Genomic DNA, 16401 nt, shown 5'->3' on the forward strand with positions numbered 1-16401 from the left:
TAGTGATTGTATGATGATGTAAAGCTAAATGGAATTCTTGATTCAGAAAAGATGAAGCCAGGATTTTGTACTTTCATGGGGTAGCCACCTGGAGGGTGGTGGGGAAACCTCCTTATATGGTGAAACTTGGCCACCAGCTCAGCCGGTGCCTGAGGGAGCACTGGCTCTCTGTCAGTCTTGACCTGGCAGGAAGTTGATTTTCCTGGTCCAGGAATTAAGTTCAACAAGGAACCCACAAGTGTGGAGTTCTCAGCTTTGGTGTGGAGTTCTCAGCTTTGGTGTGGAGTTAGCTGTATGTATGCTCAATGTAGTGGGGAAGCGTATTATCTTCCATGTGGCCCTTTGAATGTGCCATTTGGTTGCTTATTTTGAGTGCTGTGGCATATGTCACATTTATCTGGTAGAATATTGTCTTGGGAATCTTCAGAGTCCACCTGTTGCATACAGCTTGCTGCGTTTCAGAGCCCACAAGGTGGTGCCTGTGTCCGTGTGATCAGCCATGTCTGTGCCCTGCGGTGGCTTTGACTTAGAGCTGCTTGGATTCCTGAGACTAGGACACACTCTGATTGCTCAAGGGCTTTGATTTTTTTTTTTCCCTTCTTGTTCTCTGTCCCCGTCCCGCGGCCCTGGTCCAACAACTGCTTGTGTACTTTACATCCATCCTCGTGCTGTTTTTCATGTTTTGTTTGGCACCAGTTTTCTTTGTGTTCATTTTCCACATCTCCATGTGTCAGTCTGGTTCCTGCAGCCCGACTTCCATATAACGTGCTGTTACACACTGCCACGCTGCGCCATCTGCATTGCCGCCAGCCTGCGGGTGCCAGTGACAGCTTCAGGAAATGCTTTGCCAGCTGTGGCTCTGTGCCTCAGGATTGCAAGGCCAGGGGCCGTGAGCACATTTAGTGTCAGAGTGTTGGCTCCTGTGGGGCTTTTAGTCATTCTTAGAAAACGGAAGCACAGTACTGATGCCTTGCCTGATCCTGGCTTTGGTGTCCCAGGAAAGCTTCAGAATGCCATTGGAGTTAGGTGCTTGGAAGCCTTTCCTCTCTTCAGTGCTGTTGGGTAGTGTTGCCTGTGTGACTGTAGCGATGCAACGAAAGGATTGCAAATGCTAAGAGTAATTTTCACTTTTGTTTGTTTTAGGGCGCCAATGCCTCGGCATTAGAGAAAGAGATTGGCCCAGAACAGTTTCCCGTCAATGAGCACTATTTTGGATTAGTCAATGTAAGTATTCACTAATGCTTAGCCCTGGGAGTCATGTTGGAAGCAGTTTGAAAAATGATGCATAGACCTCGTAATGTATGGCAAGAATGTTACTTTGTTTGTTTCAAAAATGGTTTTTACTAGGAGGGAAGCAGAGTTGCCTGAGGTCATGGAATAGTTTCTGACTTGTCAACCTCGTTTTTTCTGTTTATGTAAAAAAAAAAGTCTCACATTGAAAATTTCCTGTATAGGCCAGATCAGATGATCTTTGATCCTTTGAGAATGATTTAATTAGAATTATATGTGAATATCACCATGTAAGCGCCTTCATACAACTATAGGGCATTTGTTACTTTACTTCTGGCATTCTACCAGTCTTACACATGGAAACATGCAAATGCAAAAAAAATGTATGTGCTGGGGCTCGCGTTGTGGCACAGTTGAGTTAAGCCACCACCTGTGATAATGGCAGCCTGTCTGGGTGCCAGTTTGAGCTTCAGTTGTTCTACTCCTGATTCAGCTCTTTGCTCATGCGTTTGAGAAAACTGTTGAGAATGGCCGAATTACTTAGACTTTTGTATCCATGCAGGAAACTGGGATAAAACTCCTTTCTCTTGGCCGTTGAGGCCATTTGGAGAGTGAAGCAGTGGCTGCAACATGTCTCTCTGACTCTGCCTTTCTTAAAAATCCTTAAACAAAATAAAGCAAAACAAAAATAGCAAAGGAAAAATAAGTCCCAGTTCTTCTAGAGGTAATTCTGATCAGTATACATTATTAAAATGTGGGATATACTTGAGAATTTTTATTTGAAATCATTTTCTCTTGGAAGAATGATGTCACAAATAATAGCATTTGGAGAATCAAGATGGCAGAATAGGGTAACAACATGTTTAACAGATGGAGAATCATTAGCTGGGTGAAGTAGAGAGGGTGCATTCCAGAAAATAGGAGAGGACATGCCAGTGGTAGAGAGGCACCTGGAGATTGATGGCCATGGGAGAGTAGTGAAGACAGCTGTGCACACCAGATACTCCTGTGGGAGTCAGCAAGAGGTGAACTGAGCTCCACCAGCAGCCAGGTAGGAAGGGGAGTTCACTGGAAGCTCAGGAGGTGACCCCAGACAAGGAATGCCTGTCCTGTTGATTGGGTTCAACCAGGAGCAGAGACAGCAGATCCCAGATAACCGTGTGGAAACAGGGTGACTCTCATAGCCCAGACAGACACCCACCAGAGTTGCATTTGTCATTTTGTATAGGAAAGGCAAAGGCTGTGGGACGGGACTGCATGTGCACTGAACTTGGAGGCACTCATTTCTGGCTCAGTGCATTGTACCGATGTGACAAACTATAGGTTCTACCCAAAATAGGTCTGGGTAGCCCCCAGACCTACAGCCAGCAGATCCAGAACTCCACAAGTGGTATATCAGCTGCCATTTTGTACAGTGTGGTAAAGGTTGTAAGACTGGAGGGGCAACAGCCAGCTGTGCATATGCTGAGGTAGGAGCAAACTCACTTCTAGCTTAGTGTGTTGTACTGGTCCTACAGGGAAAATAAAACTGACTTTGACATCTTACGGGTCAAAATAGATCCAGGTTGCCCTCAGACTTAAGGCCAGCAGGTTCCAGCAAGATCAGCACCACCAACAACCTACTTAATTAGGACACGTGGTGTCTCCCTAATCCTGGAACCTGCTCCAACCAGTAGTAAGAAAAAGGTTGTAAAGACAATGGTGCAGCTTCAGCACGGTATCACAGGAGGTGGAGACTGGTTGGTGAGCCAGGACCATGGTGGAATTCGAACACAAGAACCCAGACCTGGAATTCACTGGAGAGAGTGGCACAAGTGACTACAAACAAAGAGCCATGTACCAACCACAATAAGTAAAATTGACCTGTAGACCTGTGGTTGCCACAGCTTAGAAACCTGCCCCAAGGAGAAGAATCTGATAACCAGAAGTACAATGACCAAGAACAAACGAGACAGAGGCACAATGAATATTACTGAAGACTCCCCTGCAAAGGAGCAAGAGCCTTTGCCAACCTCAGAGTTAATTGAGGAATACATTGAGTAAATGGGAGATACAGAATTGAGAAAACTCATTATAAAGTTACTTATCAACAATGAGAAGCACATACAGGAAATCAAGAAATTCAAGGAATATGTCACACAGAAAATAGTGACATTGAATCAAAATGAAGCTGAATTATTGGAAATAAAGGACACAAGGGAGGAAATTAAAAATCCAGTGGAAAGTCTCAGTAATAGCATGAATGAGGCAGAAGAAAGAATCTCAGAACTGGAAGATATTTCTTGTCACCATGGAACCAATCATAAAGCTGGGAGCAGAGCTGGGTCAAGCTAGAAAAGGTATTCAAGTATTAAGAGACAGTATTAAAAGGTCAAATATAAGAGTTATGGGAGTTCCAGAAGGTGTAGAAAGAGAAGCTGGGTTTGAAAATGTATTTAATGAAATAATAAAAATGTTTCCTAGTTTGGAGAAAGAATTGTGAAACAACATCCAGGAGGGTCACAGAACTCCCAATAGAGTTGACCAAAAGCTATCTTCACCATGACACATGATAATCAGGCTTTCTTCAGTTGAACATAAGGAAAAGATCCTTAAATGTGCACATGAAAAAAATCCGTTGACATGCAGAGGAATGGCAATCAGACTCGTGTGACCTCTCACAGGAAACTCTACAGGTCAGAAGAGAATGGAGTGACATATTCTAGATTCTAAAAGGAAAAAAAAATTGTTGGCCTAGAAAAACGTACCCTGCAAGGCTTTCCTTTACCTTTCAAAATGAAAGATATATAGCACATTCTTCAAGAAAAGTGTCCCAAGTTCTGACGACTGTATCTTCACGTGGCAGAACCAGACTGTCTTGGTCCTTAGATTCTCTGGACTGTAGCACATAATACTACTAGAATTTTTAAAGCGACGCTTACTGTGGACGACTAGTCAAATCCTAGTGACACTGTAGGCTCTGCTGCAGATGTGTCTGGAATCACCGCCACCGGTATAGCATCATAACATCCTTGCTTAGCCTTTCCCTGGAAATCCTGTAGGGCTTGCTCTAACTATGGCCTGGCCTGTTTTCTGAATGTGAAAAGTCCCAAATGCCCACCAGAGGCCTGCCTACCTCCAACTCGTGTCTGTAGAGGATGTGAGTCTCTGTTCTTGTAAAGGTTTAGGAGGTCTCTTTGGAGATGAGTAAGGGGAAGGGGACTTGTGTGGCATGGGGAGCAGTGGGCAGTGTCAGGGGTTCCTCACTTGTTCTAATGTCTGGGGATGACAGACATATTCAGATACTTAGGAAATGGACTGTAGCCAGACTTTTAAACTGTTTTTCCCTAGAATGATTGGCTGTGCCTAGATTCAGTGTTTGCTTTTAGTTTAACTGGGTAGATCATGTGTTTGAGTTTAACATGTATGGGATCCTACAGTTTACTCGAAGGTTCAACAGTCGTCTGCTACAAACCAGAGATCAGTCATCAGTAAAGCAGTGCTCACTTGCCTGATGTGACATTCACCAGTGCTTTGCCAGGGTTTGCATACTCTGCTATGTACCTACCACACATTTACCACACATTTACCACACATTTACCACACATTTACCACACACCTGCTTGCTCCGCCCCTTACTTTTTTTTTTTAAACTCCCCTGGAGGAATCAATCTTATGCCATTTTGACCACACGTATTTATTTGTCTTCATCTGACATTTTTAAAAAAGTGACTATCTTATCACACCCAACAACATTGATAATAGTTTCCCAGTATTGTCCTATGTTTATTTATTTATTTTTTTTTATAATCCATTTTATTGTATTGTTGTTGACAATCTTTACATAGTTAACTATAGTTGAAGGAAAATCAAGAAAGAGAAGAAAAAAAAAAAAGGTTCAGGGGGATAGGGAGGTGGGCAATGCTATTATGTCCATATTGTTTCCATCATGTATCTGAGGTAAAAGGGGATATTGAGGGAGAAGCCCCACCCGGTTTCCCGCCCACCCCAAGTCCCGGATGTGGGGCATGCTCTGAGATATGTGCTCAAGTGGTGTTAATAGTTCTCCAGTTATGAGTCACTGCCAGTTTCGCTCGATGAGGTGGTCCACTGATTGATATGGTCCATCATGAAGTCTCCATTTGTCCCATATTTCGCTGCCAACATGTAGCTGAGATGAATGATTGTCCTATTCTGTCTTCTGTCTTTTCTTGGTTAGAATTCTGAGTCCAGCAGTTCAAGTGGGGAGATCTCCAAAGATACTTTGAGGTATTCCCAGACCAGATTCTTGTATGTTCTAGCAAGCACAGGGCCCGGCACAGTCCATCACCCTGATCAGCTGGTGGTTGCAATTGCTGTGTTGGTTCTGTTTTCAGTCCCGAGTTGCACTGGAACCAATGGGTGTTGCAGTCCAGTCTGGTTCGGCCCTTACATCAACCAGTGGGAGCTGTAGCCTAGTTGGGGCGACCCACAATAACCCCCACCAGACCGCCCCCTACCCTGGTTTGCCAGTATGTGTAGCAGAAGACCAATCTGTCCCCCATCCCATTTGGCTCTGGTACTTGTCAATGGGTATTAAAGCTTGGTTTTATCTAACCAACTCAACCATCCAGCCCTCACAGATATTGTTGAGTACCTCTCTATCTAGCCATCCCAGCCCCCGTCCTAGTTTTCATGCCCTCCCACAGGAATAGTGACCCAAGAAGGGGGAACCCACTTTTTCCCTCCCAGGTCTCTCTGTCCCGGTTTATGCACTCTTTAGGTGGTCCTGTGATTTGACTCGACAGAATTAGTCCCCAGTGCCAGCTTCTGCCAGCTGATGCTGTGGCCCTGATCTTGTCCACATGCAGCGCACAGGTGTTGTAGCCTTGCTTAGTCGTGTCTGTCTCTATCCCAGCCAACACTCTCCAGTGGGAGTGGTTGTCCAGCGAGGGGACCAGCCCCTTAACCCCCCCGCCAGCTCTGCCCCTCCTTTCCTGGATCTCACGTGTGCTGGATGGGTGCTGCATTCATATCCAGTACAGGCAACCACGCCCTGGCGTTCCATAATGTGTACTGGTTTTGTCGCAACCGAACCCGGCCCATTCCACACTCTGTTCTGGTGATCGGATTTGCCAGAGGATGACATGAACTGATTCAGCCTGGTCTGCTCCTGACCCATGCCGAATGCATGCCAGTGGGAAACTTTCCATGGCCTATTCTGGGCTGTTTCCAATCATGCTTCTCGCGCTTACCTGCAGGGACTGTGTCCTGCCAGAGGAGTTGCCCAGGCTCCTCCATCAGAACCCCTCCCAATGCCAGATTTTGCGCTTGCCAGGGGGTTCTTGAGCCAACCCTACTCAGTTCACCTCCTGTCCTAGCAGGAACAGTGGCTTTTCCTGACTGGCTTTCACCCCATTCTGACTCTTGTTGTTGGATGTTTCAGCCCAGCCATGGCTCGTCCATACCCACATACAGCTCACACATGGCTCAGAAGGGGATTGAGACCCAGCCTAGTCAGTCCCACATCTACCCTGTTTCTCCATAACACCAGATGGTGCTGGGATCTGAGCCGGCCTGGTGCATCCAATCCCAGCCCACACTAGTGCCTCGGGTGACTGCAACTGTTTCCTAGATAGAACGCAGCCCCCATTCCAGCACATACACCCCTTGGTGGGAACCTCATCCCAGCTGTGGCATCCCAGATTGGGACCGTTCCTAGCCGTAAATCACGCACCTGCATGTGGTTGCTCCGAGGACCATTAGGTGCCAGCCTGCTACACAAGCCGGAGCTTATCTTTTACTTGATAGGTGTTCAAAGCTCAGCATTATTAAGGGATTGGAAGTTCTTCAAAGGAAGAGTTACTGGCATTGGGAATCTTTAGGATTGACTCAGATGCCAGAAACAGTGGGGTCACTCTAGAGCTATCTCAGCAGCGATTCAGATGTCCAATACCCCAGAGCTCCCCGGCCGGGCGGCCAGCAGGCACAGCCTGGCGCCAAATGGCGCACTGGCTGCCCTGGCCCAGCCCGCCATGAGCCATGGGCACATGGCGGACTGGGTTCGGGATCCGAGCTAGACGTCCTCTCCCGCAGCCCTCGGCTCGCCTCTGGCAGCCGGAGGTTAAATCCTGCAGGCCCAAGGTTGCGCCCCTCCCCAATCCCGTTCACCCACCACCCAATGAGGGTGGTGGGTGGGTCCCGGACATGCCCAGTCACGGAGGCCTCCCCCCTCGGCGTACTCACCCCAGAAGGAAGCAGGCCGCACCCAGGCATGTCCGGGCCCAGCCCGCCGTGAGCCATGGGCACATGGCGGACTGGGTTCGGGATCCGAGCTAGACGTCCTCTCCCGCAGCCCTTCTATTGTCCTATGTTTAAATGTCAGTTATCTCAAAGGTTGCTTTTTATACAGCTTGAGCATCTGTAATTCAAAGATTTGAACTCTGAAATGCTTCAAAACCTAAATTGAATGCTAACATGATGCCACATCTGGGAAATTCCATGTTCTCAAGTTGTGCTTCACGCACAGAAGAATTAAATAAATTGGAAGAAGAAGAAATTTTAAAAATTGCCCGAATTGGGCTCGGCAGCGTGGCCTAGTGGCTGAGGTCCTCGCCTTGATCCCATGTGGCCGCTGGTTCTAATCCCGGCAGCTCCACTTTCTCTGTCTCTCCTGCTCTCAGTATATCTGACTTTGTAGTAAAAATAAAAAATAAATCTTTAAAAAAAAAAAAATTGCCTGAATTTTCTGTCTTGTGTGAAAGGTACATATGAAATATAAATGAATTTTGTGTTTAGATTTGGGTCTCATCCCCAAGATATCTTACCGTGTATATGCAGATATTCCAAGATACAAAAACGATCTAAATTCTATAACACTTACAGCTCCAAGTGCTGAGAGTAAGGAAGCTTCAGCCTGTAGTTATATGTTCAGATCAAGATTCAAGTAAATCCCTGAAGTATGCTTGTAATCCGATTGTGTGTCTCTGGAACTTTCCTTCCCCATCTGTTTTCTTTATCCTGTGAGACCAGACCTTCATTGGTCCTAGAAGCAATTGCACATTTTAGATTTGGCCTCATCCTTCCTTGTGGTCTTGTTTGGCTTATTCTTTCCCTGCTTGAATACCCTGTAAATCAGCAGTTAAGTCTTGGAGCCCGATGGAAGGTCAGTGGCTCTGTGCTTTCAGGCCCTCGTGCTTCCCGGGAGCTGGGGTGGGTCACAAGACCTGAAATACTCACTTGTTTACCCGCCGGGAGGAATGTGTGGGGGCTTAGAGTTGATCCCTTTGTTTAAAGCTCCCTGTCTACCTTTAACCCCGTTCTTTTAGTCTGTGTTGATAATTGTTGCATCATGTAGTACTTACAGTCATTTCTTCTGACTTTATTAACAGGAATTATCGTATAAGCAAGAACTTCCTTAATGATTTAGTGCCCTTGAAATGTGGTTTCTTACTAAAAAAAAAAAAAAGATGAGATATTGCTATTTTCTTGTTACATTTTAGTTTATATCCTGCAGTGGAGAACAATGAGACTTTTTTTTGTTTAATGTCATTTTAATCATGAATTTTTAATAGCCAGGTTTTCATCTATTGCAGTGTTTCTTTTGAATCAAAATTGAATCTTACAATTTCACAAAAAGAGATTCCAGGATAATTTTTGCATATTGTAAATTTCTTGGTCCAGATTTTGGATCAGCCATGCCTCAAAGGTATGGGAAAAAGATGTGTAGTGACCACAATTTGGATACAGGCTTGAGGGAGGCGACCTCAGTGTTGCCATACCTTTTCAGTGGACAGAGCTTGAGAGCAGGCTCACACATGTGCACCCGTAGAGACACAAATGCATACACTCCTAAGCGGTATGAAAAGATGTGAGCTTATATTGATATTTCTAGAGAAAGTTTACAGATCTTTTGCTTTCCTGGATTTTGATGCAATATCATTTTTTTTCTATTAAACTTTTTTATTCCTAATGATATTGATGTAATTCCTTGCTTGCTTTGTCTAAAATGGCTGCAGAGTAACAGTAGGTTTCTTTAGCATTCTTAAAGCTTTACATTGTACCTCACTGGGCATGCACAAAGTCAAAGTTCTCTATGCTAGAGATTTCACCTGAAGTCATTCTTTTCTCTGTTTAATTTATAGAAAAACATACAAGTTTTTAAGTTTTATATTGGTTTTCAGTTTTAGGAATTTTAATGTATTTTTCTTTTTGACTTGATTTTTTTTTAAAGCCCTACAAAAGCTTTTTGAAGCATTTTACAGTCATTCATGGGTATTTCATTTCCTGGGAGGGAGGGAGAGGGATATCTGTCTTCCGTCTGCTGATTCACTTCCCAAATGGCTGCAGTGACTGGAGTTAGGCCATTCTGAAGCCAGAGCTTCTTCTGGATGTCCTATGTGGGTACAGGGATCCAAACGCTTGGACCATCCTCTGTTGCTTTCCTAGGTGCATTAGCAGGAAGCCGGATCAGAACTGGAGTAGCCGGGACTAGAACCGGCACCCATATGGGATTCTGGCAAGCCAAGTGGCAGCGTTTCTTACTATGCCACTGCACCAACTTCAAATAAAGTTGAACTGATAAGTCAGACTCAGTAAGAGCTTGACTAAAACAATGAGTCTGGGTCCTTTGGTGTAGCATTACCAGCGATCTTGTTGTTGTTATTTGCTTAATGTTTTTGTTTTGTGGGGGTTTTTTTGGATTCTCTAAGAACCTGGTAGAAAAACTCATTTTTGTGAATTTTTACTGGAATTTTGAAGTTATATTTCCAAATGCTTAGCAAGCGTGCAGTATTGTAGTTAACAGTGGAAATATTAAAAGAGAAAGCTACCAGAATTCTAAGCATTTCTCTTTGTGTAGTTCTTTAAGCTAGTTCCGTAAAGAGCATGCTCCTTGCGTATGTTGTGCTTTAGTTTTAACCTGAAACTGATGCCCAGCTCGTCAGTAAAGTGTTAAAATGGCTGATTTGTTAACTAATTGTATCGCTGATACCTGATATCTTTTAATTGAAGTGGATCTGAGATTGCCTGGCTGCTCTTTCTGTCCTCTCCCTGTTACACTCAGGAATTCATCATGAAAATAGAGTGCTCCAAGTTTAACAGAATTTTTGTTGTTGTTTTGTTCCAGTTTGGGAATACCTGCTACTGCAATTCAGTTCTTCAAGCACTTTATTTCTGTCGTCCGTTCCGGGAGAAAGTTCTAGCCTACAAGAGTCAGACTAGGAAGAAGGAGAGCCTGCTCACGTGCTTAGCAGACCTCTTCCACAGCATCGCGACCCAGAAGAAGAAGGTTGGAGTCATCCCTCCCAAGAAGTTCATAACAAGATTACGAAAGGAAAATGGTAATTCTTCCGCTGCTCTGCGAGTTTCCTAAGTCGTAGCTGGTTGGCTGTGGCGTGCTGTGGTTGATGTCTGTCAGCACCACCTGTATGCCTGATACCGTGTCGGCCATTGAAAAGTCAAGGTGACCTTCATGTCTTCAGGGAGGTACTAGTTGAGTGGAGGTGGTTGACTCACCATAAGGAATATGAGGTGTGATTAAGATGTAAATTGTTTATGCAAAGATAAAACTTCTCTGGCAGGAATCATCATCATCTCTCTCCCCCCTCTCCCCCCTCCCCCCCCTCCCTCTCTCCTCCCTCTCCTCCCCCAATCTCTTTTCCCTCTTCCTTTTCTTCTCCTTTTCCCTTCCAGTTTGGCTTTTACTATCAAGACTACAGCTTTTTAACATGGTTATGTATCTGTTGCTTTCACATTGCTTAACTAGAACTTTAGTAAGAAATAACTTTATATAGAAAACATTTTAGTCCACATGATGAGAATCTAAGATAACTTGTTAGATGTCACACCCTGGAGGAAGGAAAGGGCAAGAACACATACCTTTTGGTTTAGGGTGGACAAGTTTTAATCTTCTCCTTTCCCTTTTTAAAGTTACTGAGTAAGCCGCACGTCCATTTTCGCCTTAGGAATGCCTTCCAGTCAAAATCCCAGCAAGCTTAAGGGTAGGCCTTCCCATCTCCGTGTGCAGGAGATGACTGAAGTGGCAGAGCTGATCTGCAGGCTCCCATGTTCTCCCTGGGATGGGATGTCGCCTCACATTTCCAGAGGACAGCTAAGTTCCATGTAGAATTCATTGTAGGAATAAGATTGAGTGGCATTTTTAGTTTGATTTGTTACCTGTCAAAAAGAAGTCACAGTTGTTAATTAAGCATACTACTATGTAATTGTTCCCTTGAATTACGTGGTGCTGTCTGTGATGATGTGACTTGCAGTGGTTGAGTCAGTGCCAGGGACAGCCACGTCCGTACTGGGGAGTCTGTTTTGAGCCCCGGCTCCTTTGCTTCTAATCCAGCTCTCTGCTTGTGCACACCCTGGGAGGCTCAGGTCCTTGGGCCTCTGTCATGTGTGTTGGAGGTCTGGATGCAGTTGTGGGCTCATTTCTTCATCCTGGTTCAACCTGGCTGTTGTGGGTGTTTGGAGAGTGAACCAGCAGATGGATGTCTCTTATAGGTGCAATGAAAATTAACCAACACTGAAAAAAATAAGGCAAGTCAAATATAAATTATTAGAATGTGGATTGAATGTACAACCCTTCTGTTTGTGTGAAGCTTTCAAGGTTTAGTTATTGTGGAAAGTTATGTGATACTAGAACATGCCATCTTTTTCTAGGGACTTTTTAGTAGTTTAGAAATGTGTTTTTATTGCTGTTTAAAATTTATTTTTACTGGAAAGGCAGATAATGTTTGTTGAGAGAAGGAGATACAGAGAGAAAGATCTTCTATCCACTGGTTCACTCTCTTAATGGCCCAGTGGACGGAGCTGGGCCATTCTGAAGCCAGGAGCTTTTTCCAGGTTTCCCATATGGGTGCAGGATTCCAAGGCTTTGGGCCATCATCCTCTGCTGCTTCCAGGCCATAAGCAGAAAGCTGGACAGAAAGTGGAGCAGCTGGGACATGAACCAGTATGCGTATATAATCCTGGCACTTTTAACAGGGGGTGAGGGTAAGGGGTGGGGGAGGGATTAAGCCATTGAGCCATTGTGCCAGGCCGTTTAGAAATGTCTTAACACCAGAAGTATACAACTCATGGAGTGTACATTTTATTTTACTTTTCCTTTGAAAGTATAATTTTGTTGGTTACTGTTCGTTCTGCATGGGCTTTTAAACTCTGTAAAGATTTTAAGTTGGTTGATTCATTCTGAAGACAGAATTTGAGTTGCTGTGTTTGTATGTCTGTAGTCAAATATCAGTGACTTTATATGTTTCCTTGTCAAATTGGGGATATTTTAAAATAGTGTCTTTTGTCTTTAGGTAATTTGGTAACATGGTATACTTCCTAAATACTTCCTGAAATGAGACTGGTTCCAGGATGAATATTACAATAACCCAAGCCCCTCCTCTTACAAGTCTGTTTCATTTTTATAAATCATGGAAATAAAATTCTAATGAAGTTATTTTTGTCATTTAATTAACGGTTATTTTGTAAAGTATGAGTTGAAACAAGTTTTTGCTCTCGATTTCTCTCTCCCACTACTGTCCTGAGAATTGTGTAGACAAGCATACAAATCCAAGATGATGTAATGTATTATCCATTGCATTTCTTTCATTCTAAGATTTTGTTTAAATTTCTGGGAAATATTACCCATTTCAGTATTTCCAGTAACTTTCCATTTTTTTTCCCCTGCATTCCTTTCTTCTCTACCATCTTAAGAGCATCATTATTGATTTAAATTGTTAAGTCTTTCTGGCATCTCTTAGAAGCGATTCTGATTACTATTCACTAATGAGTTTTTGTTTTGAAGATTGAACTCAGGTTACCTGATTATAGCATAAGAGGACCCTGGGGAGGAGCTCCTCCATGCAGTGTGAAGCCACTGGCTGCACAAGCCTTAACTTTGATAACAAAGTAGATACAGGCTGTTTGAGTGGATGCCTTTCTTTTTTTGTTTGTTTGAGTGGATACTTTTAAGGGTTTTCTGGCAAGTACTGGTACTGTCTAGGCACCAGAGACAATGATATGAGCCTTCAGGGACCCGACAGACTTGTGAGAAAGGTAGTCAGCAGCAGTTCCTCATGCTGGCAAGAAAAAGAAGTGGGGAAGAGGACAGAGAGGAGTGGCTGGTGCAGGTTCAGGACAGAGAGGAGTGGCTGGTGTAGGTTCAGGTGATTGGGGAAGGTCTCTGGTAAGGTTAGATTGGAGGTTTGAAACAAGACCTAAGCCACTTGGAGGTCTGAGGCAGAAATGTTTAAAAATTTATTTATTTTATTACAAAGCCAGATATACAGAGAGGAGGAGAGACAGAGAGGAAGATCTTCCATCCGATGATTCACTCCCCCAGTGATCCTCAATGGGCCAGTGCACGCCGATCCAAAGCCGGGAACCTGGAACCTCTTCCGGGTCCTCCCACGCAGGTGCAGTGTCCCAATGCATTGGGCCGTCCTCAACTGCTTTCCCAGGCCACAAGCAGGGAGCTGGATGGGAAGTGGAGCTGCTGGGATTAGAACCGGGCCCCGGGGCTTTCAAGGTGAGGACTTTAGCCGCTAGGCCACTCCGCCGGGCCCTGAGGCAGAAATGTTAAAAGCAGAGAAGAAACTGTGCTTGGGCTGAGTGCTTAAAGGCAGATGAAGATAAAGTCAAAGAAAAGGGGCAAGAGCCTAGAGCTTGGGTTTTGTCTTGGAAGCATGGGAAGTCATGTAAGAGTTCTGGGCAGGCCAGCACTCCACATTGCTTTAGAAAAGCCCTGAGCAGGTGGGGAATGGGTATATAGTATGTGAATAGAGGCAAAGAGACCAGGAGGACCAAGCTGCCTCAGTGTTCAGCTAAAAAGTAAAGTCCTCTGTTTAGAATGACTTATTTTTTTAAAAATTTTAATTGTATAAATTTTATTTTTGATAATTTTTACATATTTGATTACTGTGTGAAGGGTCAAGGATTAGTGAAAAGTGGGTAAGACTATTATTTTCACATTCTCTTCTTTCCTGTGTCTGGGGAAGGGAGCAGATAAGGGGAGAAGCCACACCCAGACTTCTTAGAAGCTCTGTTCTTGTTTTGGAAGAAATAAAACGTGGGTTAATGGTCTGATTATGTTAGCATTGGCTCTCAGCATATAGCTTCGGATCACATAAGGTGGGCTGGAGGAGTGTATCAACTGACATCTGTGGCTGTGCACTCCCGCCCGCTGAATCTTAGCAATACACTCTGCCCAGATTGTTTGGGCAAAATCTGTATTTCACATGTCGTCTTGGCTATTTCAGCCCCTGTGGGTCATTCAGTCATTACTCATTGCGAATGTGTCGGTCCCATCTGATTGCGGGTGCTGTTGTGAGTGCCAGGGATGTCGCCGTGAATGAGACAAAGTCCTTCTTCTCAAGGAACTTGTGAGCACATAGCAGTTTCAGGTGCCATGGAAAGGTTTCAAAAAGATTCCTCCAATGAAGAGGCATTTGTTCACAAATTGTAACTATGAAATAGATTTGAGTAAATAATTTCCCATTTTTATCTCAGTCTTTTTCTTCAAAGAACATAAAAGGTATCGAGTATAATGAAAATTATAGCTATTTCTGGAGTTAAAAACATAGCCTATTTTTAAAGAAGTGATTTCATTTTTTTTTTTTTTTTGGCTTTAATGTCACAGCTCTCTCAGGACTAGAATATTTCATAATCATACATTTATTCATAATAAAATTGTCTCTCCCACTAGACAGTCAGTTCCATGACAGGAACCCATTTGTTGTTGCACACCACGGTATCCCCAGTACACAATCCAGATCTTGGCACATAGATGCTTAGTTAAATGTTTATTGGCAGTGAGTGAATGAATGAATGAAGTTGTGTAATTTACCAAAGCTAGTAGGCAGGTCACCTTTTCTGCTACACACTCAACAGAGAAGAAATTGGGATGTAATATAGTTCAAAGGAATTTTTCCAAGGTCAAACCATCAATGTTTTGATGTAAATTTATGTGGTGGTGGTTTTCTGCCCAGAATAACGTACCCAGCAAAACTTTCCTTTGTCTCTGAAAATGAAATAGAATTCTTCCACAGTAAAGAAAAGCTCAGAGAATATGCCTCTTCCAAACCTGCCCTACAAATGATGTTAAAGACGTTCTATTGACAGAGAAAATGACACCCACCAAACCAAAGGCAAATGTGAACAATAGCCCAGTAAAATAACAACAGAAGACTAAATCAATGAGCAACCCATTGCTAAAATGACAGGACCAAATTACCACCTATTCATATTAACCCTGAATGTAAAAGGTTTAAACCCATCAATCAGATATCCTAGATTAGTAGACTGGATTAAAAAACAAAACCCATCGATCTGTTGCCTACAGGAGACACATCTCACCAACAAAGATGAGCAGAGACTATATCTCATAGGTTTCAATATTTTTGTTTTTAATTTTCATTTCTTCTAAACAGTTTTCTCATTAAATTCTTCACTGACTCATAGGTCATACGGTAGTATTCATTTTCTTCAAGAAGGTTCTTGAGTTTCATTTCTTCAGCGGCACATTAGTCATTCAGTAGCATGTTACGTAACTTCATGGTGTTATAAATTTCTGTATTTCTTCCTGTTGTTGATACTGTTGTGTGGCTTTTCATTTAAGGGGATGCACAGTAACTGTGTAATGGAGACTATCATATTCAGATGTGAGGATATAATGTAGTATGCATCTCTACTTCCAGATCAAAGATAGACTCCCAATGAAAGTGTTAACTCTATATTGTAATAGGATGCTAGACAGTTTGCCCACAGTGATGGACATATGATTGTTTATGAAGAACTATAGTATTTTAATAATAGAGAGGAAATCAGAGCGGGGGCAAGGGGTGTGGAGAAGTAGGGTCAGGGAAATCCCAGAGCCTATGGAACTATATCATAAAATAATAATAAAAGGAAAAATGAAAAGCAAATAAAAGTACTTTGGATGATTTTCAGCATTGCAAGATTCTGGCATGCTGAGTATGCTGTAGCTAATGAAAATGGACTGTATTTTTTTTAACACATTTTAACCAAACTTTGAAGATGGTTTTCTCATTCACTGCGCATCTCATTTTCAGAGCATGCAACTCAGTTGAAATACTTCTGTAAATACAAAGCCATTGTTCTGGCTTAAAGGGATAACTGAAAAAAGATGCTGTAAATCTTCAAAAATAAAGACATTTGCACTTTTGTTGTTTTACAGAGATCGTTTTAAAAAAAAGGCTG

At 43.3% G+C, this 16401-nt stretch overlaps 1 protein-coding gene across 2 annotated transcripts in view; it reads left to right on the forward strand.

Annotated features, from left to right (window-relative positions):
- USP12 (ubiquitin specific peptidase 12) overlaps window positions 1-16401 on the forward strand; it is a 95430-nt gene that overhangs the window by 51609 nt on the left and 27420 nt on the right. For both annotated transcript variants that reach the window (XM_058670939.1, XM_058670938.1), the window contains exons 2-3: window positions 1144-1224; window positions 10316-10529. In XM_058670939.1, coding sequence (XP_058526922.1) covers window positions 1144-1224; window positions 10316-10529 — 295 coding nt within the window. The remainder of the gene's footprint in view (window positions 1-1143; window positions 1225-10315; window positions 10530-16401) is intronic.

This window comes from Ochotona princeps, chromosome 12, assembly GCF_030435755.1.
Source record: "Ochotona princeps isolate mOchPri1 chromosome 12, mOchPri1.hap1, whole genome shotgun sequence".
Taxonomy (NCBI): domain Eukaryota; kingdom Metazoa; phylum Chordata; class Mammalia; order Lagomorpha; family Ochotonidae; genus Ochotona; species Ochotona princeps.